We start from the raw sequence: 25,449 nt of genomic DNA on the forward strand, positions 1-25,449 counted from the left end.
AGGGCTAGAAAAGTCATATCTAAAGTTAGGGACTGGCCCTTGACAACAGACAAGTTTAGCATGGTATCAATGTGAGCCTGGCTCTTGACTTTATACATCCATAAATATTGAAAATATACAAAAGGCAAAGTAAACATCAACAGTTTTTCTTTCCCATGTAGCACAAAATTGCTGGACAAATATCGCAGCCAATCTTCCATTCCTCATGTATTGGTGTTTCTTAATGACTGTGGACAGAAGCCAGGGTTTCACAGTTGAAGTAACTGTGTTACATCAGGGTTTGATATTCTACCCTCTTGCAGAAAATTCACATGGTGACAAGTACTCCCTGCAAAGCAGCCTGGACCATATCCCTAAGATTGCTGCCCCTCACTGTATCATACTAATGAACCTGTACAACTAAAAATAATTCAAAACGCAAATTTGGTGAAAAGGAGTTTAATAGGGAAATTTCTTGACTGCACTAGAGAAGTTGTGGTTTAGCACTAAGATAGGTCTGATTGCTTGAGCATGTGGGTGCTATGGTAACTCAGTTTCACCATTTGGAAGCACTTAAGCTCTAAACCACAGTATGCTGCACCCTCTTCCTTTTGAGTAGGGTTCTGTAGAAGAAAAACAGAAGTAAACAGCATGAGAGAAACCACAGAGCAGCAAAGGCGTCATTAGCTGTAGTGGTACAAATGGGCTGCTGTAGTTAAAGTCCTCCTATGAAGACTGAAGATGTCATTTAAAGTTAGAAATGCATTCCTTCTGCCTGCTGCACACACAGTATTCCTGGGAAGTTATTTTAAGTTTGCAAGGACTGTATACACAGCAAAAAGTATTTGAATTGCTACTTTTAGTTTTTGTTCTACTCCAGGTTTATGGTTTAGGAAATTCTAGGTATCATTGGTAACAAATGTTGTTTCCATGACAGTATTTCTTGAGGGAACTTCCTGGTTTTCTCTGTTTTGGGTTTTGCTTGTTTGTTTTTTAATAGTCAGAAGTATTTAATTTGATTTCAGGTTAGTTGAGGAAAAAGTAGTAATTATTTTTCTTGTGCTTTTCTTAGAATTTCCTTAAGATAGACTCTGTATGGTAGCAGAAGTTATGCTTGGTACTAACATACTTTAGCTGATGAATCTTGTCAAACTTTGATTTTTGCACTTCTTCCTCTTTCCTGAGCCTGCAGCATTGTGTTTCTCCTTGTATTGCCAGCTATAAATTTTTCTTAATTCCGTATCTTTCTTCTGGCTGCTGCCCTTGTACTTGATATTTCTGGATAATTTGAATATTTTACCTTCTCCAGTCCTGCCTTAACACAGCCTCCTTTCCTGAAACATGGAGATCAAGGAGAGGGTCATAGATGTTGGGAACCAAGAACAAGCATTCACTTCAAAGTTCAAATTTAATAAAATAATACCACTTCCTATGATATTTAGCTGTAGTGCAGGCCTGCAGTTATTCCTGAGATGTGGCTTGCCAGAAGACTCTGCCTCCCACAGTGCAACACAAGTCTAACTAAGCACTGGTAGGTGTCTTGGGAATGAGAAATACTTTGTTTCCCTATATAAAGAGTGACAGGATCAGGCTCTTAGGCAGTGATTGCAGAGTATTAAGGAGGCAATTATTAATGAACTTGTATAAAAGGAAATTTTGAGAAATTCAAATGGAAACTATTTTGATTATGATTTTAGAGAGTCAGAATGAATGTTAAATCCTGATGCCCGAAGGAAACAATTGGCATTTCTCAATCAAAACATTTTATAATTTCAATTAAATTAAATTTTACAGTTCCAACTTTTTATCCCTCATTTCTTGTCACAGTAAGTATTGTAAATATTGCCTGTGGCAATAGAAATTATAATATTTATTTTAGGTTTCATTCTCAGCTACAGTAAATGTATAGCATTCCTATTACGACTGTAGGGTTACGAAGATTCTTACCAGTTAGATGATGGATTACTCTGAAATTATTTCAAGGCTGCGTCTTCAACGACCAAAAATGGAAGCATTTTTTTAGGACCCTCTGAATGTTCTAGTTACCTTAGAAATTTCTACATATTAAACTCAAATGGATAATTTGGGGTTTTTTTTGTTGGTTTTTTTTTTTTTTTTTTAGTCAGAGCATGCAAAATTTGAAATATTTGAATGGGAACTTTATATGGCATAATTTTAATCAATTTTCAAAAAGCAGCAGTTTGTCCAGAAACTGGGAACACTTGGTTTTCTTCCCCAGAGTTAGTGATGAAAAATAAATTGTAATTCTAAAATTCTGTGATCGTAAAAGCACTTCATCACACATGATTCTACCTATAAAATTTGAGGGGTCCTCTGTGGTATAGAATGACTCAGATGTTTGAGTGTTTGCTAACTTATTCATAGGTCTGCCCAGATTTATTTATAAGTAGCATTGGATCCCTTCATTTCATATTTGCAGCAAAAAGCAGCAGTAACATCTCTGGCCTTGATGCTAATTTACTTTAAGGTCCCTTTAGCTGATTGTGGCAGCACAAGGGAGCCTTAAAGTAGGTGTGAATTACATCCTATCCCACTTGAAGTTTAAAAATAAATCAAAGAAGGGCAGCTGGCAGCATTTTGAAAGGCTCCTTGCCTTACTCACCCTTCACCTCCCACTAGGAACTGTTCTTTTTTTTGCAATTTAGTATTGGCTTGCAGTGGAGCTGACTAATGTCTGCTGTTTGCTAGAAGACCCCTCAAAGAGCTTTACTCCATCTGAAGAAGTAGACCACATCCTGTTGCCTTCTGTGCAAATGTGAAGATCCCTGACCCTGCTGAAGCAGCACCATTCAGTTGTAAAAAGAGGGAAGACAGAATGTGGACCTATACTAGCTGCTTTGTGTGAAGTGCTGGAGGTTGCTGGGGTCTGTCCAATATCCTGAAGAGTGCAGAGATCCTGGGAAAAGGGCAGTAGCTCTGCAGAAGCACTAAGCATATTTCCTGGCAGAAAACCCCAACTGCCAATGGTTTTGCAGACAAGAGGTTGAGAGGAAGGATTACTTCCTCTGCCCCCTCCCCAGGTCTGGCAAAGGCATGCAGAGTGCAGCTGGAGGAGAAGAGCCAGCTGGTATGATACCATGCTAGATAAAATGCCAAATGCACTATTAAGCAGAAAGGGATCCTTCTTGATCCTCCTTTCTATGTTTCATTATGCTGTGTGCATTAAGGAAGGGAAGACTGCAGCACTCCCAGTATCTCTTTCTAGAAAGTCAACAGGAACAAGCTGGTAGTTGAATCAAGGAAAGGAAAGCTTAGAGAACTTCCTCCAGTAGTAGGAACTTTTTGTATACTTTAATTTTTATGCTTGTGTTACCTGATCCTATCCTACCCATCTTATCTTATGAATGTCTTATGGCTGGATGCAGTTTAAGTTTTGAGAAAAGGTTTGGGATAGTTCCTGTTTAAACCCAGACCAACTTGCTTAGCTTGCTAAGTCATCAGGCTTTCATACTGCAGAGCATGTTTTTTTGGGACTGGACGTCCTTATTCAATTTTAGATACTCTTAGATTTCAGTCTTCTAGATTCCAGAAATATGTATTAGAATATAAACGTAAGCAGACACTTTTGACTTTGAAGTTAATTTTGTTAACCCAAGGTTAGCTCATACATATTTGTTAGCTATGGAACATTTTGGGAAAAATAAATTAATTGTAGAAATATGCCTATTAATATTGGAGTAACACAGTCTAGTGTGTTTGGAACCTTCTTTATTTTACTTCAGTTTAGCTTCTATCTCTCAATAAGGTTATATGGAGAGACATATCTGCTATTTGGTTTGAGAGGAGGTTTTTAGTGTTCTGGTGCCACCTATTGAATTCTTTTCCATTGCATCCTATTCCTTTGCTATAAAAAATGATATAATAAAGTCTTAGAAGAGTGGGAGGCTTTTAAAATACTTAAAAGGGCTTAAAACTGCCCTGAAATTCTGTTAAATAAACCTCATGCTATATTTAAGCTAGTACATTATTCCTAACTTTACAAGGGAGATAATGGAGAAAATTACTTTCACAGGAATCTTAAGTGAGTGAGGCAATCAGAAACACATCACAGTGACAACCTCACGAATCCTCTTCTGATCAAGTTATCTTACTTTACTTGGAAAAGGAAATCTTGAAATATACATTTTTGTCTCAATCATGTTTGCATTACAGATCAGTAAATACCTTGAAAAGCATTTCTAAATGTTTCATTACTGTCTGAGCAGGGATTGGTTTAGGACTTTTTCTGCAACTCCTCTTATTCTTTTCTTTAAAATGGTTATTTAAGTGAAAATTGATCTGCGTAGGTCCTCACCGGAAATTAATTTTGGGCTTGAGCTTTACTTACTGTGCTGAAACAAAGTGAGATTTGATTCTTCAGCTGAGAAGCCAGTTAAAAATCATATTATGAAATTTAGAGTGACCAACTGCCAGCTTTCAAAAACTGAATTTAAAAATCGTGAAGATGCATTGAGAATGAATTGTCTGGGGTAAATATGTAAGAATATACATGTTAAATTTTATAAAGTTCCTTGGCAGTTTGATGTAAACAGATTATAAAATTGCTGTTAAAAAATGTCCAGCCCTACTGGAGATTTCAGATGCTGAAGATAAATTAATATTTCAGAAGATCATCTGTGGTTTTGTTTCTCTCAGGTTAGGAAGCTTCATCCTCTGAGAATCTGGTTGGAGTTGTGTGACTAGTGGAGTCCCTCAGGGGTCGGTACTGGGACCGGTGTTGTTCAACATCTTCATCAACCACCTGGATGAGGGTATAGAATGTACCCTCAGCAAGTTTGCTGATGACACTAAGCTAGGAGGAGTGGCTGACACACCAGAAGGCTGTGCTGCCATTCAGAGAGACTTAGACAGGCTGGAGAGTTGGGCGGGGAGAAACATGATGAAATTCAACAAGGGGAAGTGTAAAGTTTTGCATTTGGGGAAGAACAACATGATGTCCCAGTACAGGTTGGGGGCTGACCTGCTGGAGAGTAGTGTAGGTGAAAGAGACCTGGGGGTCCTGGTAGACAGGAGGATGACCATGAGCCAGCAATGTGCCCTTGTGGCCAAGAAGGCTAATGGCATCCTGGGGTGCATTAGAAAAGGTGTGGTTAGTCGGTCAAGAGAGGTTCTCCTCCCCCTCTATTCTGCATTGGTGAGGGCACATCTGGAGTATTGTGTCCAGTTCTGGGCCCCTCAGTTCAAGAAGGACAGGGAAGTGCTTGAAAGAGTCCAGCGCAGAGCTACAAAGGTGATGAAGGGAGTGGAACATCTCCCTTATGAGGAAAGGCTGAGGGAGCTGGGTCTCTTTAGCTTGGAGAACAGGAGACTGAGGGGTGACCTCATCAATGTTTACAAATATGTATGGGGTGAGTGTCAGGGAGATGGAGTTAGGCTTTTCTCAGTGATAGGACAAGGGGTAATGGGTGCAAATTGGAGCACAGGAGGTTCAAGGTGAATATCCAAAAAAAATTTTTTACTGTGAGAGTGACAGAGCACTGGAACAGGCTGCTCAGGGAGGTTGTGGAGTCTCCTTCACTGGAGACATTCAAAACCCACCTGGATACGTTCCTGTGTGATGTGCTCTAGGTGACCCTGCTCTGGCAGGGGGGTTGGACTAGATGATCTTTCGAGGTCCCTTCCAACCCATAGGATTCTATGATTCTATGATCTTTGCAATCGCAGGAGATTAACATATGTTGAGCTTCTGTATCAGAGATGAGAGACACGGTCTTGATGCTGGCACAGGGGAACACACAACAGGGGAATGGAATATGTGTCCTACATAACACTCCATAACACTGCAGTATTTTACCATAAACATGGATTTTTGTTGTAAAGTTTGAAGTTTAGTTTCAAAAGAGTAGAGCTACAACAGTTGTGAAGTACCATGTAGGGAAGCTGAAGTAAAAGAGAAATTATAAAGAGTGATGTACTGTCAAAAAAACACACATAAGCAAAAAAAAAGCAACAAACAAAAAACAATAAAAGGGAGAAAGGAAGAACCAAATGGGTGCATGAAAACTTATGGGCAGTTACAGCATGGTGTGTGTGAATGAGTGGAAGTTTGTTCCTTGCTGAAAGCAGGCTGTGCTAGGGAGAGTTGTCACCCTCTGTTGATATTGGTTGTATTTGTATACAGTGCTGTATGATGATGCAGAAGATTTTGAAGGTGTTAGTTTTTTGGTATTGCAAAATGTGTTATTAAACATGAAAACATGTAAATATCCCACAGTCAAATCTGTCTGGATAAACATGGTTCAGAGAAAACTGTACAAACCGCTATTCTTTTCCTACTGTAGATTATCTGACTTTCATGCATTTCTCATCTGGTGATATCTTTTCCCTACTGTGCAACAGGGGATGAAAACCTGGCAAATGCCAGCTCTCCCTCCTCCGTGTCACCTCCACCTGCACGCTCCACATCACTCTCACCTCCAAGCACCACTGAAGGTAACAGTGAATTTGAGACAGCAGCATTACTGCTCCTCCTGTTCCAGCTGAGCTGGCATTCACTACAGCTTTCCTGATGCTATTTCCACCCCTCAGGCCACACAGTGCAGTCCGCTGGCTCAAGGAGAAGTTATTTTTCATGCAAACAGTATCAGTCCACATATCCTTTGCATAATATTTTTGGGTCTGTTTATTGCTGTATGCCACTAAATATTACTTAAAAATATGCAGTTCCCTGGGGAAGGCTCAGCTGATAGTTGGGAGAAAGGAATGTGGTTTTTTTCGTATTTTTTACATATGATCGTGTTTAATTCCTTGAAAGTTTAATTTACACTTTCTTTTTTTGTTTGTTTGTTTTTTAGGAGTTGTGTCAGCAATGAGTACACCTGGTAAGATACTTTTAATTTACATTACAGAACTGTATTGATGGGGTTTTCTGATAATTTCTTCTTTCCTTCTCCTATACACACTTATCTTGCAATGTGTTTAATGCCTTTTCATTCAACCCAATAAAATGAAATATGATGTCTTCAGAGACAAAAGTTTTCAGACAAGTCTGGTTTTGAGTCCTGAATTTGAGTATATTTTAATATACATCATTTAGCATGGAAGAAATGCAGTCAGCACCAAAAAGGATTGTAGTGGATGTTCAGCTAATGCCTGTTGGACCCCCTAACACCCTGAGCTTACTAACAAATCCACAGTGCTTCAACACAAGAGCAATCCAGCACAGGGGTCCCCTGTTGTGTGCAGCTTTGTGTCTCTCCTTGACTGGCAGCCTCCAAAGCATTAGTGAAACTGCTGTACCTCTCACCACAGGTGTCTCTCCTGCAGACAGCACATACCTCTCCACGCACGCAGGCTCCACCCCTGCCATGGGACTCAGCAACCCAGCACACAGCAGCACTGCTGCCCTCACCACACGCACTCCCATTGCCTTCAAGAATGCTTCATCAGGTTTGCTGTCTTCCTTTGATGCCACTCTGCCCTCTGAACTGTAGGGGAAAACTAAGTAATTATGGTAGGGGAAAATGAAGTAATTCAGCGTCAGGGTAGCCTTTTCCAGCTTATGGTTCATCAAATAGAAAAAGTATCTGCAATTTGGCATAGTGGCAATACCAGAGTTGTTTCCAGGATTTGGTATCTGATTGCCAATTCTCGTAGTCATCAAAGTAGTATCAAAATGCCAGCTGCTATCAACAAGGCTGTTGCCAAAGCAAGAAAAATGAACCTAAAAGAGAATGTAGAAACCTGTCAGTGGTTTATTTATAAGCAAGGAGATAAATACTGAGATACAGTAATATAGTGATATAATACATAGTAATATAGTGAGCAAGGTGTGTGATCTGGCAAATGAACACTACTGGAGTTCTTCTTTCTGAAAGAGCACAGGCAGTATTCATGATTGTGTTTTACTGTAAGAACAGAGCAAAATGTTTCAGTTTGTCTCAGTTCACAATTATTAATGCCTTTTTTATGTTGACTCCATCCTGGATGTTGCCTAAATAATTACAAATAAAGAATTTTCCTTGTACATTGTGAAATTCATTAGTAAGTGGTATATTCCTAAGAGCTTGCTTTCTATCTAAACAGAAATACTGGTTTATTGGATATCTTAACATTTTTCTTTTAGCATTCCTCTCTAAATTGCACCCTAAGAGAAAAAAGAAGTGGAGAAGGGCTGTAGTGTAAGACGTTTCTAATGACGTAGCCATACGAAATAACGAATTTTACTTTATAACACTGATATGTTGTTTATTTCCTTGCAGATTATTACAATTCAACATCCTTGCACAGCACCACCTCACCAACCAGCACGCCAGCAAACACTGGGACCTTCCTCACTCACACAATAGGTGACAAACTTGCACACAATTATAGCAATTATGATACTGCAAGCACAGCCAGATTTGCTATTTGTCAAGCAAGTGAAAAATAGAAATTATTTCTACACAGTGGAATAACAAGAGAGTAAATCAATACTCCTCTTGAAATTCACAGAAATTTGCCCAAGCAGCAAAGATTATGAATACTTCCACAGATCTATGTTCTCTGGTTTTCAGTGGCTTCCCTTTTGTTTCACTCAGTATTAACAGTTTCTTGGGTGTTATTATTGCAATTTGGCTGCAAGGAATTGCTTCTGTCAGTAAAATATGTGTGCACTTGAGCAAAGACATCCAGGAGTTGGACTCTTGCCATCTTTGTAAGTGACCTTCGAGTAGCTGTGGGCTGCTGTTGATTGAGCTTAGCTTTTAGTTGTGGGTCTTCTGCCACGAGCCATCTTGGAAACTCTCCACTGGATCCTCTGTTTACCCTCCCACTGGGGGCACTACTCAGCCAAATAAGCCCCAGCTTGGAGGGTTGCAAACCTAGGGCTTATCTTCTACAAAAAAAAAGTAGATATCAGTCTCTTTTGGTAATACTTACACCTTAGTATATTTGAAGTAGTTGTTTACAGTTGCTTAAGCTTTCATGCAGGCTTTTCAAATATCAGCTCATAATTTTTGAGGGGCATTTCAGTGTAAAAATAGTTGTAAAATGATCCGTACTCTTGCATAAATCTTCTTCCAAAGGTAGGAGTAGCTGTACAAAAAGTGGTAAATGTTGTTTCTTTAGTCACATTGGATACTGTTCAGTTAGCCATTCCATACTGTACATGAGAAACAACGATATTTTATCATACCTCTATGAGAATGCGTCATTTAAAAAAAAATACTCTTGTGTAATTTTGTATGCAGAGATGTTATTAATAATCAGTTTGATTTGTAGTGAGTGATGGCATTGGAAAATGATGAAAGACGTGATCCTTGAAATAATTAGTTAAATTGTGTCATATGTAGCTGATGTTTTTTTCCCTTTTTCAAATGTGAGTGGAGTGCTAAATACAATTATTTGAATTGAATATACTGAAGAGATTTGGGCAGTACCAGTCACCCTTCTCCAGTGCTCTGGAAAAAAAAACACACCACAAACTTGCTGAGCTGCATCTTCATTTTGTTTTCTTTCCTTATAGAAACTCCCACAGTGACAACTACAGAACCTTGTGGTAAGAACGAAATCTCTTATTTTTCTCAGTCCTGAAATTTGACCAAATCAGTACATCTAAATACAGAAAACTGATCAATAAGGCTAATCAGTTAGCATCTTAAATTATTTTATGAACTGCCTTCCAATCCTGGCAGAGTAGAATTGAAGTTATTAACATTTCTGTCTTCTCATCTCTATTTACGATTCTGTTAAATTGCCCTGCAATAACTAGATTGTTGATATCAGGACTGCGGTTCACTAGGCCCTCTGGAATTTTTCCCCATCATGCTGATAATCACCTACTGCAAACTGTAATCCCTAACTTAAATAAAACTAAAGTCTGGGCATTGGTTTATCTCTCTGCAGAATTAGAGACAGCTTGTTTCTAGTATTCAGGAATAGACTTTAGCTGTTATGTGCTAGATGGTTATGAAATGTTTTGAATAAGAAAATTTGAAATTTCTGTTCAATCAAACAATTTAATGTGTCAAAACAAGATATTTCACTTTGAACTGATATTTTAAGTTAATGCAGATCTGGTTCTGAAATGTTAATATTTTTAATTATTTTGTTTTCCTAACAAGGTAATTATTTAAAAGAATAATTTCCTCAGTTAATTTTCTGTTTTGACTAAACAATTATTTTGAAGTAAAAGATAGATTAAAAAAAATCGAGAATAAGGAGTGGGTAATTGTGCTGTATTTTTTGATTGTTAAAAAACAGATGGTGCTGAAGATGCCATAAAAAAATGAATGGTTCTTAAAATTTGTCATTGTTTATTGTTTTATCTTTTCCTTTTAGATGATATTGTCTACAGCATAGAAAGCATAAGAGATGGGAATGACATGGCTAAAGTTACCCTGAAAAATCTCAGAAACAACAGACAATACGTTATTTTGGAGACTAATGAGACCTTAAGTGTGAATTCCAGCACAATCCGAATGCAGAGATGCATGAGATACACACTTAAAATTGAAAAATGTGCAGACCAGTATCTTACTATTCCACCTGGTGGGTACAGAAGGGTTGTGGGTTTTTTGTTTGTTTTGTTGACTTACAGTGATTCAGCTTTCCTGGATTTCATAGTCTACTCTGGTCCCTTTTCAGAGAATCAGACAGAAAGTTTTCATACTTTGGGCTTGGTTTGTAAGATACTTTGCATTTTGAGGCTGCACCTTAAAACTTCTCAGTCATTTCTTAAAGTAGGATATAAAAGCCTAGTAATTTATTTGTTGCAAAAGAAAAAAGGCAGCTTTAACTATGTTGACCATATCCAGCATCCAGTACTATCAAGACCAGCCAGCACTTGAAAGCTGCTGTTTATGGGTGTTTTGTTCACTGAAATGATTGTTGGATTAAAAGTTTCAATTATTATTTGAATGTCAGCACTGTCTAAATCACATTATACGCTTTTTCAATTTTTGCTTTCCATTTCTGTTAAATTCTTTGTGTGTTATTCTGTGCCAATTGTATCTTCATATTGCAGAACAAGTCAACAAATATAAAAGAACAAATTGCTATTTAAATAATCAATATATAGGCAATGTCACAGTGACATAAAATATTAAATCTTTTCAGACAGCAGCAAGGATCCTTTTCAAGTTGACAGTGAAACCAACACATCTGCAAAAATATGTTGGGAAAACTCATTGGCCTGTGCTAATGTGACTGTGAGCTGCAAAGGTGGGACACTTCTAAGATATTTTAAAATTGATTATTTATTTATTTATGTTAATGTTGTCTTTTGACAAGAGACTGGCAGATTTAAATTAATTGTGTCATTCTGAGAAAAGAGTTGCTCAGAATTTCTGGTATTGCCAAATTGGAGACATCCCAATCTGCAGATCTGGGGAAAGTTCAATCTCAGAGAGCTCATTTCATGAGTTTACCAGCTTCACAGGTTGCAGATTTCTGAAGATTTTCAGGTCCTGACTGATTGTCTGAAGAGGAGCTGAGTCTGTGAGCTAATCCCTTGCAGACTACTTTGGCAGCTGGATCTGCAGGCAAGAGTGCAGGATCTTGAAGCTGGCCAGCCTGAAGAGACTCCAAGACATCTAGTGTGGTAGGGAAGATATGGATGCTGGATGTCCTCATGTGTCTCAGTAAAAACATGATGAATGTCGTGGGCTGGAGATTTCATGTTTCAGGGAGCTGAAGAGCTAAGAACCACTTCAGGGTTCTACCAGACTCCCATGAAATGTTTTGCTTTCTGTGGGAAAACTATTTTCTTAGAAAGTCAAATCATGTGAACTTTATAATGAATAACCATGGTATAGAAAATCCCAGTTAAAATGGTACTATGTAGTTTTGGAGTTGTGAAAAATATTAATAAAATATTAATTAAAATACTATTAAAGCTCTTTTTATGTCTACAGGTTTTCCAGGCTTTACAGAATTAAATAAAAATTGTGAAGAGCTGAACACTTTATCACCCAACCATAACTACACATGCACTGGTACCGCACATTTTTTTGAAAAGAAGGTTGTGAGCCAAACCTTCATGATAACAACAGATTATGGTGGTAATTGTAATGCTTATTTTTACTTTCTATTCTACATACTTCTGGAAAACCCTACTATAAATCCCATTAGCTGTGTTTCCTGGGGTTGAACATGTATTTTGAGCAGCCTGCTCAGCCACTTTCAGGTTCTCATCCAGCTCCTCCTGTCTGGCCTTCTGCACCTGTACTTGTTCTTTGACTGCAGTCACAGTCTTTCTTTCTCTCTCTAGCCCCAGTCTCAGAGCCCCGGTCTCAGTCTTCTACTCTGATGCCTTTCTCAGCTTCTCCCAGAGATTGTAGTGGGGGGTTTTTGTTTGTTTGGGGTTTTTTTTTGTGTGTTTTTTTTTGGTTGTTGTTTGTTTGTAGTTTTTTTTGAGGCTGAAAACATGGCCGAGTGTAAGGAGGTTTGAGTAAAGAACAACAATCACAGCAAAAATAAAGTGCAGGCCTAGTCAAAAACAAGTCTTAAATTCTTGATTTGAAGAAAGATGTGATAGAATAATTGCAAAGAATGTCTCCAGATAAAATTATGTGTTTTTCAAAAATCAACCTAAATCAAGTAACTGGCAAATAAAAATTCAGGCCAAACATTTAAAGTTAAAATTATAAGGAAATCAAACCAATGGTTGGAAAACTGTGGTAATTGTTCTGAATTAATTAAATTTTATATGATGCTTTTACATACACACAGTTTATACTTATGTGTAATTTATTTGAATGAAATACACTACTAAAAATATTACATACTGTTGGCATCTTGCTTTAATATCCAATGAAATTAAATTTAATTAAAGTAGGTAAAAAGAGGAATATTCTGCATTTTCATTCAAACATTTCCTTGCCTCCCTGTTATTTTACTTTCACAACAGCTCCAGAAGCAGCAGAAAATGTTACAGTAGAGAGTGATGCCAGACATGTATCAGTTAGCTGGAAGAAACCCAGTGACCTTTCAAAGGGCCCTATACATGGCTACAAAGTACAATGCAATGAGAGTGGTAAGTCTATGTTGCCTCAGTATCAAATAATTCATTGTGTGTTTTAATATTTACAGAGCACTGAGCATGATACAGTGGTAAACCACACAGGAATCTCTTCAAACTACAGAAATTTTTGTTTGTTTTGTATACAAACTTTGCTTTGCGATTGTTCAAGTTGAACCATGTGGTAGCTCAGTGTACCATTTCAGGACACAACTCTCTTGCCTTTCTATTCTCATGCTTCTTGTATTAAGAATAAGTTATGACAAGACCATCAGTTGCCTGATTAGTTTGTAGTGGTCCTCTGTCTGAGAAGCTGCTCCTATAGCTGGTTAACACATTCTCTGAGAAGACAGGGACCTGTCTTCTAAGTAACAACATATGTAAAAGTCAGGGGTCCTAAGTATGGCAGTTAGCATATACATGTTTAGATAGGCAAAGCCACGTGATTGTCTTCTACTGCATGGTCACTCCTTTCAGATACACTGTTTTAGGCCACCTTACATTTAGATGGGTAAGTCTGTATACTGGGACCATGTTTTTCCCATGTGAGCTTTTCTTCAAAATTAGGACTGGAAAATGATTTTTTAAAAATTAAGAGCCTGATACATGATTTCAGGAAATATATTTTTAGGTTTAAGCTAATCCTGGGTTAATTCATTCTTTCTCCTCACATACTGCATGTTTTGTAAACCTAAACTGCCACAGGAAACAAAGACTGTTTTGCTCCTGTGCTTCCCAGATACAAATGATCTCTCCCATTCTCCATGCCCTGGATGTGACCATTGCCCAAAACGGTGGCAGCCCCATGCACCAGTTTCTGTGATTGGTCTGGCTTTGGCCATGTAGGATGCTGGGGTGCTGGGGAGGTCACCTGTGAAGAAGCTGGAAGGAAACATGGAAAGACCTTTGGTCTCCAGTTCCCCGAGCCACCAAAGCCCCAGCTGCAGTGTGGCTAAAAGCTTCGCTCATGTTGCTTCTCGTGCAATTCCTTTCTGTCCTCCTTACCACTGCTGAAGGCAAATGACATCTCTTGCATCATACCAGAACAGACTTGCCCACTGTGCAGAATGACTTTTGACATCTGTCTACTAACTGCTTCCCAAGCTCAAGTATCAGCCTCTTTTTATCAAGGTGCTTTATGTTAGTTTTTAATTGCACCCATTTAAATGAAATACTGAGAAAGTGAAAAAAACAAAACAAACCAGAACAAAATCTTTCTACCTTTTTGGTTAGGGAATATATTTCTTCTTCCTGAACCTTCAGTTGGCATTAGTGAGCAAGACAAACCAATCAAGTACAAGGTATTTAAAATAGAAGTACTCATGACTGCAGTTTCAGGTAACTGATGAAGTGTAAGAGCTCCTATGCTCCTAACATAAATTTCATTAATTAATTTAATCTCTTATTTTTCTTAAAGAGGTTAATTATATCAGCATGACCAACTTTATTTGCTACAACTTAGAACCTTATACCAACGGCAGTGTGACTGTGACTCCATATACAAACAGCAGAAAAAAAGTAGTAAATTATGACAAATATATGGGAACACCTAAAGAAATTCGCTTTATGACAAAATCAGCAGGTAAGTCTCTTGTTTGCTAACTGTCATGAACAAGGCTGGTGCTAAGAAAAGGAATATGTACTTTCTTATTGTACTTAATTGTACTCTTAGCCAAGAAACTGATTATCATCAGAATAATTTTATTAGCGTTCCTATCATTAGCGTTTCTTTTTTGATTTTGTAATGTTAACCTATTTTTAATTATGCATTTAATATTAATGTTGTTCTTATATCCTGTACACAGTAGATTTGTAGGAAAAAAAAGAATTCTGCATTCATTTTAAATGCTTTATAAGGTTTTAAGAAGCATTATGTCCCCACCTAAAGAAAAGTGTAAAATTTAACAAAAAAAGAATGAAAAACATTTGGGGTTTGTTTGTGGCATGAAAGATAAGATGTGCAGAATTTGCCTTCTGCTCTGTAGCTGCCTGTTTGCTCCAAGCAGACCTTTTACCCAGGCTGCACCAATACTGGTGAATGTACCAGGTTTCAGGTAGCTTGGTTATACATATACACAGTGGACTTCTAAGACTTCACATTGGGTTAATGCCAAAAGTGTGCCAACCCTTGTGCTGTCAGAAAGTTCTGTGCACATTTATGGGGAAAAGCCTACCCCTTTGGTCCTGATTCTTGTTTGCCGTGTATGCTCAATTGATAGCTAAAATTGAAAAGCTAAAAGAACACAACCAAACAACAAAGCAACACACTTTGCAAATGCTTTCCTGATGGAGAGAAGGTGTAATAGAAATGTGGTCCTTTCAATTTTGTTGGTGGTTTTTTTTTCCCTTTTAATCTTCAGGTGTAGAGCCTCGTACTTTTAAATTTCCTTCTCTGACAAAAAAAAGAACAAAACCACCAAAAAAACATGCTTATCTAATTTCTTCCTGTAGTTTCTTACCTCTAGTGGAACCAACTCCAGACTCAGCTGATACAGCTACAGGGAAACTATGATGATTTATACCAAGTTCATATTTCCATTAATTCCACTGAATATGCAAAAGATTTAATTTTTGTTAAGTGAAAAAGAGAATAGTATTTTTGTGCTAATGATGTAATGATAGTTTAAAGTGATGACTTTTTAAAATCTAATAGCAGAAATAATGAAATCTTTTGTTGCCTGTAACACTCCTGAAATGTATGTATGTAGAAATGGATATATAAGAGCATTAAATCCGACTGCTTTTTTAAAATCAATATGTTTCTGTAGAGCTGTGGGAAGTAAGGGGGCTCCTGACACACTGTTATTTTGAATAGCATTCCCTCTGTGGAATATATGGAGTTTTTGTATCCAGTTTTATAGACAATCCATGAAAACACTGTAACCTCCCTATTATTCTGGGTCATTGAGCTAACAAATTGTAATTAATATGGAAACATACAGGGGTATAAAAAAAAAATCACCTGAAGCCCGATGGGAAAAAAAGAGCTGATAAATAAACCAATTGATAATGCAAGTAATTTTATCTGAAACTTAACTTTAACAGATCATTTGAGCATGATCATAATTTTTCTGTCTGTGATAATCTAGTTTGAGCATATTAGATTTTGGAGCCTCCAGTTTCTGGGGCCTCACTGATATTTTGTTAACTCAAGTGGAGATTACAGTCCACAGTTCCATTATTTTTTAAGAAAATAACAAGTTGTTTGCCTTCATTAACTAGTGGTATTTATTAAACCTTCTCTAAATGTTACAACAGTTGAAATAATGATCAAGCAGATAGTGGAAGAATTCTGTGTCTTCTTGAACCAGAGAGTGTATCAGTAGAAAACAACTCATTGGAAGTAGAAAAAACCCCTGCATTTTATATTTATTTTTTTTCATCTTCAACAAAAACATTGCCTCAAGAATGTTCACTTTGTCCTTGTCACAGCTCTTTCAGTAGCATGTTGAATAGAAATATGACAAATCTGCCTTATGGATAAAAATGAGCAGATAGGTTGTAACTGTACATTCAGCCAAGTAAAATATCCTGCCATGTCCCACATGGGTTATGTGATCTGCTCACACAACTTAGCTCTTCATATGAAGAAAAAAGCAACTTCTAAAAATTTTTTTAAAAAAACAATCACCAAACCAAACCATGCTAGTGATTGAAGTGATTTTGAAGAACATTTCTATGGTGGCATTCTCCTGAGATGTGGAAATGTGACTAATGGGGCTGCCTTACTTTGTTTTATGAAAGGTTTTATAAGCTCTCAATGAAAGGTCTCTTGGGCTGTGCCCCATATGCTATAACATAAAAAATTCAAGTTAGAAAGCACAAATCTGACTTAACAGATTTCTTATAATTAAAAAGTAACAAGTTTGTGGTGTTTTCAATGCTTTAATCTAAAGGTTGCTATTTCAAATATAAAAATATACTAATAACTTCTGGTAGGAAATTTCATACAGAAGTTTTGAAACTTATGCAGAAAACTGTTTGTTCCCCTGTATTGTCAGTTGTCCCGTGTTCCTCAAATGGGACAGTGATATCAGACACAAGAGAGCTGCCATCATATTATATTTGCAGCCTGGCAGTAGAGCTCTGATCTCCCCAGCCTTTTCAGTTCCACTGTGTATCTCTACCAGTTCAGATAAGCCTATGGTCAGCTCAAAATTTACCTTGTTAAATTTGGACTGAAATTTTTAAGAAAGAAAAGGTAGGAAATTATTAAGAGAGAAGATAACAAAGAGACATGAATACCTACAGCTATTGAAATGTTTGATTTGAAATGATGAGAAACAGTCACACTTCTTTTGTGAACAGAACCACAGCCAGTGATTGCTGTTGAGGCAATACTGACATCTGATAATGCTGTCTGGATTAAGTGCAAAAGTCAAAAAGTGTATGGAAAAAAAACAGTATTTGAATTGACTTTTGGAAATGATGGAACAAGTGACCGCAAAGAAAATGATTGTGATTTTAAAAAAGAAAATCTCTTTTACTTGACAAACTATACATTTACGGTAAGTAGGATTAGTAAATTAAATATATAAAATATTGCTGTGTTTTCATTGTTTAAGTGTATTACACTTGATTTTAGGGAAAAAAGGGAAATATGGTGGCAGAGGAGTTAATCTATGGATCTGTAGGCCACAGATGTAAAGAAGTAACTCTAGCCTATCAAGGAATCCCTTGTGTGCTATTCCACTTACATCTAACAGCATGAAAAATACAAGCTGAATAGGTTGTACTTGGGGCAGAGCGAAATCTGGGGTTTCCATAACTTTTAAAATAGTTTAAAAAGTTTTAAAATGTGTCTTTTGTTTTACTAACTTTTTCCCCAGTTATCTACATATTTTAGATCTTGCTGTAACTGAGGTGGAAACCTGATCTGTGCTATAAATGGCTATAGAAAGGTTGACAGTGGATCCTGCTGTTATTGAGGTTGATTCACTGAAAACAGATGGATGTGTTTTGAATATCCATTGTGTTTTGCTTCTTTAAAAAATAAAAACCCATATAAACCCCCTATGCAGAAATTTTTACCTTTTATATCTTAACATCTCTTATTATTCTCTTCCAACTGCATGCAGATCTTAGTGGATAATGGAGAACATAAAGGGCAGCCAGTAAAGAAGAGTATAAAAACTAGATGTAAGTAAATCTATGCAGCATTTTTACTTTTAGACTTTAGCATAGTATAGAGTAGTAGTATAAATTGTGAATTCCGTTACAATTGCACCTACTTAAAAATCCAAACTTCCTGTTTTTTAGGTAATGGTTATTCTGTATTTGAAAAAATATCATCATTCAGTATTAATATAACAGATCATGTTGAAAAGCAATTGAATGTAACTCAGAATTATTACACAGCTGTGGTTTCTTCAGGAAACACTTACATAGACTAGAAATTAATTTCTCTAATTTATATTATCCACTTTAGGATTATTTTACTGTGTTCAGATCCTGTGTTTCAGGAGCCAAACATCTGTGTCAGGGATTCCCAACTCCCAGATCAGGAGCAGCTGAGAGCTCCACTTCTCCGCTGTACAGGTCTCAGAGAACAGGAGACAACCATGGTCATGCTGAACCAGGGAGTGAGTTGTAGCAGTTTGACAGGTGGACATGTAGAGTTGAAGTGAAAGTTTTCATAGTGAAGAAAATAAATTTCCCTCCCTTTCTGTGAGCTTAAAATATTTTGGCACTTTGGCATAACAAATTTAAGCTAAACAACTAACAATAATTGTTTAGTCCTTTTCAGAAAAAAAAAAAAAAAAAAAAAAAAGTCAATAAGCCCTGGTTCTAGGAAGTATGCAGATTATTTTTTTTAAAAGGAGGGCAGGGGAAATGAAGCAATTTTTACGTGCCATTAATTGTGTATTTAAAAAATAATAACTGTATTCTTTTTCTGTTCCTAGATAATTCTAAGGCCCTGATTATATTCTTGGCATTCTTAATCATTTTGACATCAATTGCTTTACTACTGGTTCTCTACAAAATCTATGATCTTCACAAAAAAAAGCTCAGGTATGTTTCATTTTCTTCTCCCTATCTTATATAAATGTAACTGGGGGGAAGGGGAACTTCATGGTTTTCCACAAGATTTCCCAGTAGGTAGTGCAAATATGTTACAGGTTTTATATTTCATTAATGCTGAGAAAAGACATCTTTTTGATCCTTTTGAAAGAAACTTAGTTTTTGGTGGTTTAGGAAGTATGCAGATTATTTTTTTTAAAAGGAGGGCAGGGGAAATGAAGCAATTTTTACGTGCCATTAATTGTGTATTTAAAAAATAATAACTGTATTCTTTTTCTGTTCCTAGATAATTCTAAGGCCCTGATTATATTCTTGGCATTCTTAATCATTTTGACATCAATTGCTTTACTACTGGTTCTCTACAAAATCTATGATCTTCACAAAAAAAAGCTCAGGTATGTTTCATTTTCTTCTCCCTATCTTATATAAATGTAACTGGGGGGAAGGGGAACTTCATGGTTTTCCACAAGATTTCCCAGTAGGTAGTGCAAATATGTTACAGGTTTTATATTTCATTAATGCTGAGAAAAGACATCTTTTTGATCCTTTTGAAAGAAACTTAGTTTTTGGTGGTTTGTCTGGCAGTGCAAATGCAATGAAATAGATTTCAAATCTCTCTGCTATAGCCTTTCTTAGGGTACATAAGATTTGTTGTCACTAGTTTTTTTAAAAAATATTCACATATTTCTTCAACACCTTTCCTTCACGATTTAAGTTAAAAATAATGAAAATAATGCACATTTCCTTGGAACTCTTTCAAATGCATATTCACCCAAAACAATACCTCAAGGAGGCTTTGTTTATCACTGTCATCTCCAGGTGTCTTTGCAGTGCTGTAGGGCAGTGGGTGGCAATAGAGGAATGGCCATTTCCTTCCCTGATGGCTGTGCTGGGGCCCTGCTTCTAGTGTTGTGAAGGCAGGTGTTGCCATGTGTGAGGGAGCATTTGCTGCTGTTAGAGGTGGAGGAGATAGGGCAGTTTTTTCAAAAACCTTTCAACCTTCTGGCAACAGCAGAACCTGGGAACTCCTTTCCTCACCCTGCTGTTCCCCTTCTGGGACAAGGAGGTGCTAGAGCTCAGATGCAAAATTTTATGCTTAGGGAAGCAAACCTAATTTTTGCTTTTACAGCTCCAAAGAGTCTAGCTTGTTCTTTACTAGTTAGCCTTTAAACTTGATTTCACTGTATTTTATGTGGTTTTGTCACTTATTTGGCAAGAGAAAAAATACAGTGTTAGTAGTCACCTCAGTTGAAGAAATTAAAGTTTTGTTGGCTGCAGGTGATATGGACAAAATTATGCAAGGGGTAAAGCTGTTGGATGTACTTTCCTTTTTCCTCCCCCTCAATAGTGCTCAGAGTAGGAAGACAAGGATCCCAACAACCTCTGTGTAGGGTCCGTAAATCCTTGTTTCACAGAGCTTGTAATGCAATCTGCTGGTTATGGGCTATCTTGGTGTCCACATACAGAACTGCTTTTACTTAACTCAGTATTGTATACGTGTCTTACTAGTCAAAGCTTTTACAGATGCTTTTGCTTCTTCCAGCAGTTCTTCTGAAGGTGTGAACCTTGTTGAAGGTGAGTATCTGTTTATTAAGTGGAAGTAAAATTAGTCACATCTTGCTGCCACCTTGGATTTTTTACCTTCTAGGTTGTATACAAAGGTTAGAGATATCAACATGATAACACCTCATTCAGAGGGAAAAAACTCAACACCAGTAAATACATATCAGAAGTATTTATACTGAAATGAAGTGGAAGTGTATAAGTGTTTGAAAAACTCTTTTTTATTATTTAATTGCAAACCAAATTTTGTTATCCCAGACAATGGGTGTGGTACATTTAACCCTGAGAGTAATTCCAGAATCAAATCCAGCTTTAACTAACTTTGCCCTTTTCTGCACACCTTTTTCAAAGCAAAAATTTAGACACAAGACATTAGCTTTTTCCTGCAAAATTTTGAAGGCTTTCAAATCCAAAAACTGAAACTGAACATGGTGTGCAAATTTTTGCACAAGATTTCAAAGCTCATGAAGAAAAACAGAATCAGCCAGTACCAGAAAACTTCAAGAAAAAAAATAATTTATGAGATTCAAGCCCTCAATAAGAAAATGTATGAAATGGGAATTAATACTGTGTTGATACTCAAAAGCATTTGCTTAGACACATGGTTGTTAAGAAAATATTTTCAACATAAATGAAAATTTAATAAATATCTACTTAAAGATTTTAAAACTTGTTCAATCATTACTTTATCATTACAGGTGGTATGACAGTTTATTGCAATTCAGAGAATAAGTTGGATAAAATTTAGAAAAGCAGGCAATACACGTTGTTACATTTGTAGGTTGTTTGCACAGTAATCCACTTTAACACTGACAAGAAATAATCAGAATTGAAGTAGAGGACTTGGCCATGTAACTGTCATGGATTTTGGAGCTGTTGCTGTGACCTGCATGTGACAATCACTGCTTTGTACAAAAGGGCTGTTAATGTCATGTCTCTGCACGTGGCCTCCTCCTGTGGTGTTTTCAGTCAGGTGGCAGTTCTGTTGTTTCCTGGCATGGCCTCTCATAGATGGCCTGGGCAACAACTTGGATTTTTTAGAAAAGTATGCTTAGTTAAAATAAATAGGTTTGTCCTTTTGTTAATGTATCTGATAATTCAAGAATCACATTTACTGAAATGTAATTGACATTTTAAAAAGTCAGCCAGGATAAATGTTCAGTGTATTTACACAGTTAAAGATGATGACAGACAGCTTCTGAACATAGAGCCAATACCTTCAGAGCAATTGCTGGACACATACAAGAGGAAGATTGCTGATGAAGGAAGACTTTTCTTGGATGAATTTCAGGTTTGTCCTTGTCTCAAAATTTTTAGCCAGGTGGTTGGAAAAATTCTTTTCAGGAGCATGTTTGAAGTATATGGACTGATTATAAATAAATTTTTTTTAAAAGAGTCTAAAAAGTTGAATAAATTCTCATCTAAGGTCAAACAGGTTTCAGTTAATTTTGCTACCAGCCTCTCCTCATAAGATAACAGTACTTTTTTTTTTTTTTTTCCTGAAGTTTTTTTTTCAGCAAAATTATAAAATACACAGTCTAAATACTTATAATTCTAAAGTACCTTTTAATGCATGTTTTTAATACTCTCACAGCATAACCATTGGGATATTAGTTTTATTAAGGGAAAATAAAATATTTTTATTTTAGATACAAGAAATAGATGAAGTAGTATAATGCAAAATACAATGTTATCTTCCTAACTCAGTAGTACAGAATTTCTTCTGAATGCATTTGACTGTAAGTAGAAGCTTTTAAATATATGCTTACTTAATAAGAGAAACATTGTATCTTACAGAGCATTCCTAGAGTTTTCACTAAATTTTCAATAAAGGAGGCTAAAAAGTGCCATAATCAGAATAAAAATCGTTACATTGATATCCTTCCATGTAAGTATTTGTTACAGTTTTTAATACTTTATAGATATTTGTTTTCTCAGTGCTTTGAGATAATACGATTATTTTGTTTTCTATTATCTAAACAGATGATCATAATCGTGTTGAGCTCTCAGAGATCCCAGGAGACCCAGGATCAGACTATATCAATGCAAGTTATATTGATGTGAGTCACTTAAAAAAATTCTTAGGCATCATTGAAGAAATTCTATAGTCTGTACATTTCATGCATCAAACAGCTTTGAGAGATTTCCGTTCGAGTTCTTTCCATCTTTGTAATATATTGGGTATTCTTGTACTGCCACACTTTGAATTTATTTTTAAAGTTGCATATCTTTTAAATTTTTCATGCCTCCTTTCTAAAAGTTGATAGCATTCTTCTTTTTATAGGGCTTCAAAGAACCAAGAAAATACATTGCTGCACAAGGTAATTTTTAACCTTAGTATGTTTTCTTTATTCACTCACTTTTTGTTAGAAAGTAGTAAAAATGTATTAGTAAGTTTTAAAAAAAAAGTGAAAATCTGACATTTTGAAATTGTTTGAAATTGAGAAAGTTACCAATGAGTTTTTGCTTAGGGAATTTTGTGAAGATTAATAAATTGTGCTTCAAAGACAGTTTTCTCGTGATGTAGAATTTTACACCAAATGTTTTCAGATTTCACAGCTATGCACTAAAGATATATACATAGTATATATTTATATAAATGTTGTAGCCTAATAGCAGCAGTCACAATGAAATAAAGTGTGTGGCTGTTTCTTGCTTTGTCTCTGGTTAGCTTTTCAGACTACACAACTAGCATGTCAAGAAAGCAAATGTTTTTTCATGTAGCTGCACTCTTTGAAAATCTCCCTTAAAATATCTTCTTCTAGGCCCAAAGGATGAAACCACAGATGATTTCTGGAGAATGATCTGGGAACAGAAGGCAACAATTATTGTCATGGTGACTCGTTGTGAGGAAGGAAAGAGGGTGAGAAATATCCATCCATCTATGCTTCCATCCTTTCATCCTTCTTTTGTCTGTAAACACAATGGGTTGCTCTGCTGTGGTGAATTACATTTTCCTCTTAGTACTTTTCATTCTTTGCTGTTCTCTCATTGTGGCAGAACCTATGCTGGAAAGGATGCCAAAATAGTGTTGGCTTATGGAATTACCAGTCTTATCAGAAAATGTCACTTTAGCCACAGCTGTAAGTAGCAGAGAGTTAGCATCCAAATTACAGCTAATCAATCCCCAAAAGGGCTCAAGGTGGAACTTCAACTCCTCATAGACTTGTCATAAAAGTTATGGTCTGTATCTATTCCTGTCTGTTATCTTCTGATATCCTGGCAATGCCCTCAGTAAATGCTAGATATAACATTTTTTTAATCTGTTGTCTTTCCCTTCCTTCATCTGGAAAGTTGGGTGCTTTTGGCTTACTTTTGTTCCTTATTCCAATTACAGCAGGAAGAAGGGGAACTTCTGTTTTAAGTGCTTTTGAAGATGAAAAGTTTGGCAGCCTGCAGATTTACAACATCCTCAAGTTGATGTTATTAGGCAGGCAGGAGTTGTTCATTTTTTCAACTGGTGTACAGGATTTTCCCCCACTTTATGTTCCAAGTTAAATCTCATGGGCATAACCTTCAGGTCAGAGACATGAATTGTTGGATATCTTGAATTATTTAGCACTGACATCCTAAGCAGTGACAGCCTTCTCAGGAGAGGACAAGACCTGTGAGAAGTTGAAAACACTATACTGAATTGCTTTCTATTTAAAATCAGACATTCTTTGAGCTCTCAACTCTGCCGCTTTGCTGTCGTGCTGCTCTCCTAACTTCATATCTTCTTAGAACAAATGTGCCCAGTACTGGCCATCAATGGAGAATGGCTCTGCAACCTATGGGGACATCATTGTGAAGATCAATGAAAGTAAAACGTGTCCAGACTATGTCATTCAGAAACTACACATCACAAATGTAAGTTGATTCAAGTGTAGGACTTAATGGAATTGGGGTGTCTGTCTTGAGTATTGTTGAGAGATCCTTTTAAGGACAAGAGTCAGCTATCAATGGAAGTTGCTCTGCTGTTTTTCCTAAACAACATACAGTTGTGGAGAAAACTTCTTAGATGTAGGTGTCATTCCTTAGACAAAATATGAGTTAGACATATATTTCCCATCTAAAAAATGTATTTCCCTTAGTATTCTGGAATCTACATTTAAGAGGTAATTGTTAATATGCTGTTAAGTATGGGAAAGTTAATACACTGTGATTTCCTTAGATATTTAGCTTGTTTTTTAGCACAGAAATATTACTAGTTTATGTGTATCTCAGCATAACCTTCTGCAAGTATAATCTGTGTGACTCAGAGCACCATTATATGTCCTCGTGATAATTGTGCAGGGGGACAGTTACAAATTCTGATGCATTTATAAACATAATGGTTTAAAATTGGTATTTGGCTATTGGAATCATTAAGGCTGGTTAATTGCTCTTTTATACACCTGAAATCACAAGAAATTGTTCTGTATGCAATTGGGAAGAAAATTTGCCATCTCAAAATAAATGCTCCTCTCAGGCCCTTTGCCAAAATATTTTAGCGGGTAAACAGTGTAAGTCATAGCTAAAAGCATTAAGACTCAAAGAGGAAATCTGCTGACAGATCTTCAGCAAAATACTCGGGCTACAACAGATTCCACCTATCTTCATACTTAGAACTGGAAATCACTATTCTGCTGACTCATGTTGCATTAAAATTTACTCGGGAAGTGGTCTAATTAAAAGAACATTGTAACTAAGTGTGAAGACAGTGAGAATACCAGAATGTTAAGAATTAACTGTTAGCAAAGACACTGCTCATTGACTAGAACTTAGAAATGAGAGATTGCTGCAGGTTGACAGCTGATGTGTTTAGAGCTATTTGTTCTCTGTTAGTCTGACATAATATTAACAAAATTGATCCTTGTTGTAGAGCTTAAGAGTGATCCTTGGTAAGAAAGTGGAGACCTCTGCAGTTTTGATGGAATAGTGATGTAAAATTACGGAAACAATAA

General features: G+C 36.6%; 1 protein-coding gene across 1 annotated transcript in view; it reads left to right on the top strand.

Annotated features, from left to right (window-relative positions):
- The window catches only part of PTPRC (protein tyrosine phosphatase, receptor type, C), a 78,425-nt gene that overhangs the window by 44,766 nt on the left and 8,210 nt on the right, over window positions 1–25,449 (top strand). Inside the window, exons 2-20 of the mRNA XM_009999940.1 lie at window positions 6,340–6,432; window positions 6,795–6,821; window positions 7,186–7,389; window positions 8,202–8,288; window positions 9,446–9,478; window positions 10,261–10,470; window positions 11,835–11,981; window positions 12,830–12,955; window positions 14,358–14,522; window positions 17,249–17,448; window positions 18,019–18,079; window positions 18,844–18,952; window positions 20,505–20,536; window positions 21,700–21,815; window positions 22,322–22,412; window positions 22,508–22,584; window positions 22,809–22,845; window positions 23,290–23,387; window positions 24,248–24,373. Of these exons, the coding sequence (XP_009998242.1) occupies window positions 6,340–6,432; window positions 6,795–6,821; window positions 7,186–7,389; window positions 8,202–8,288; window positions 9,446–9,478; window positions 10,261–10,470; window positions 11,835–11,981; window positions 12,830–12,955; window positions 14,358–14,522; window positions 17,249–17,448; window positions 18,019–18,079; window positions 18,844–18,952; window positions 20,505–20,536; window positions 21,700–21,815; window positions 22,322–22,412; window positions 22,508–22,584; window positions 22,809–22,845; window positions 23,290–23,387; window positions 24,248–24,373 (2,039 nt within the window). The remainder of the gene's footprint in view (window positions 1–6,339; window positions 6,433–6,794; window positions 6,822–7,185; window positions 7,390–8,201; window positions 8,289–9,445; window positions 9,479–10,260; window positions 10,471–11,834; window positions 11,982–12,829; window positions 12,956–14,357; window positions 14,523–17,248; window positions 17,449–18,018; window positions 18,080–18,843; window positions 18,953–20,504; window positions 20,537–21,699; window positions 21,816–22,321; window positions 22,413–22,507; window positions 22,585–22,808; window positions 22,846–23,289; window positions 23,388–24,247; window positions 24,374–25,449) is intronic.

The sequence above is a fragment of the Chaetura pelagica genome, unplaced genomic scaffold, assembly GCF_000747805.2.
Source record: "Chaetura pelagica isolate M959 unplaced genomic scaffold, ChaPel_1.0 scaffold246, whole genome shotgun sequence".
NCBI classification, from domain to species: Eukaryota; Metazoa; Chordata; class Aves; order Apodiformes; family Apodidae; genus Chaetura; species Chaetura pelagica.